The sequence below is a fragment of the Sinocyclocheilus anshuiensis genome, unplaced genomic scaffold, assembly GCF_001515605.1.
Source record: "Sinocyclocheilus anshuiensis isolate Anshui unplaced genomic scaffold, SAMN03320099.WGS_v1.1 scaffold1031, whole genome shotgun sequence".
In the NCBI taxonomy this organism is placed as follows: Eukaryota; Metazoa; Chordata; class Actinopteri; order Cypriniformes; family Cyprinidae; genus Sinocyclocheilus; species Sinocyclocheilus anshuiensis.
In genome coordinates this window covers 627814-628876 of record NW_015542633.1, presented here as the reverse complement: position 1 = coordinate 628876, position 1063 = coordinate 627814, and the positions used below count along the sequence as shown (strand labels likewise).

Sequence of the window (1063 nt, the reverse complement as noted above, 5' to 3'; positions counted from 1 at the left end):
TCCCACACACTCACTCACTCACACACACACACACACACACACACACACACACACACACACACCTGGACTTTCAGGCCGAGTTTCTTGCTGCGCTCGATCCCTTCCGGAGTCCAGGGTGCCGGCTCCACATCGTCCCGCCGCAGCAGGTATCTCCACACCAGGAAGCCACACTTCCCGATCTCCGGCCAGTACTTCACCACCTGACAACAGCGGCACATGTTACCACGGCAACCACTCACTCTCCACTAACATCACGTCTCCATGGTGACGAATAATGCAACAAAGTTTTTGAAAAGAGAACTTGATTTGACTTCATGAGCTCAAGGGTCCAGATCACCATGGCAACCGAAGCTTAACGAACACAATGAACGAGGAAAAACTGCCACTAAAAGACTGATATCTTGTCACTTTTTAACACTGATGTGTCACAGCAGAAGAAAGACATCGGACACTTACTGACCAACTTCAGTAGTTAATCTGTCTCAATCAATAATGATAATCTGAAGCGTTCTAACATGTTAATGAAGCGCATTCCTGTAAGAAGGAATGGTAGTGCTGCGCCAACACCAACATTAAGCACCTGCTAAAAGCATAAATGTAAATGTAAATGAGAGCTCTGCTCATGAATATTAATTACTTGGCATTAACTCATTGGTAGTGTTGATCCTGTTAACTAAAGATAAAAGCAAATCTATTAAAATTGTTTTCAGTAAAAGAAATAAAGCTGAAATAACAACAATAAAAAACAAATATTAGGTGAAAAACTAAAAAAAAAACTAAAAAAAACAAATATCAGGTGAAAAACTTAAAACTAAAATAAATAAATAAATAAAATTAAAAAGATTAGGTTAAAAACTAAAACGTACAGAAACACAAATACTAGGTGAAAAACTAAATCTCAAAGAATTATAAAATGAAAAACTTAAAACTTAAAAATCATAAATATTATGTGAAAATTTTCAAATTAAAATATTCAAAAAGTGTGTGTGTGTGTGTGTGTAAATGTGTATGTGTGTGAGTGTGTGTGTGAGAGTGTGTGTGTGAGTGAGTGTGTGTGTGTGTG

The 1063-nt window shown here is 37.6% G+C and overlaps 1 protein-coding gene across 1 annotated transcript in view; it reads right to left on the bottom strand.

Moving 5' to 3' along the window:
- Positions 1–1063, bottom strand: part of LOC107694522 (E3 ubiquitin-protein ligase UHRF2-like) — a 31622-nt gene that overhangs the window by 5885 nt on the left and 24674 nt on the right. Inside the window, exon 14 of the mRNA XM_016494222.1 lies at positions 63–200. Coding sequence (XP_016349708.1) covers positions 63–200 — 138 coding nt within the window. The remainder of the gene's footprint in view (positions 1–62; positions 201–1063) is intronic.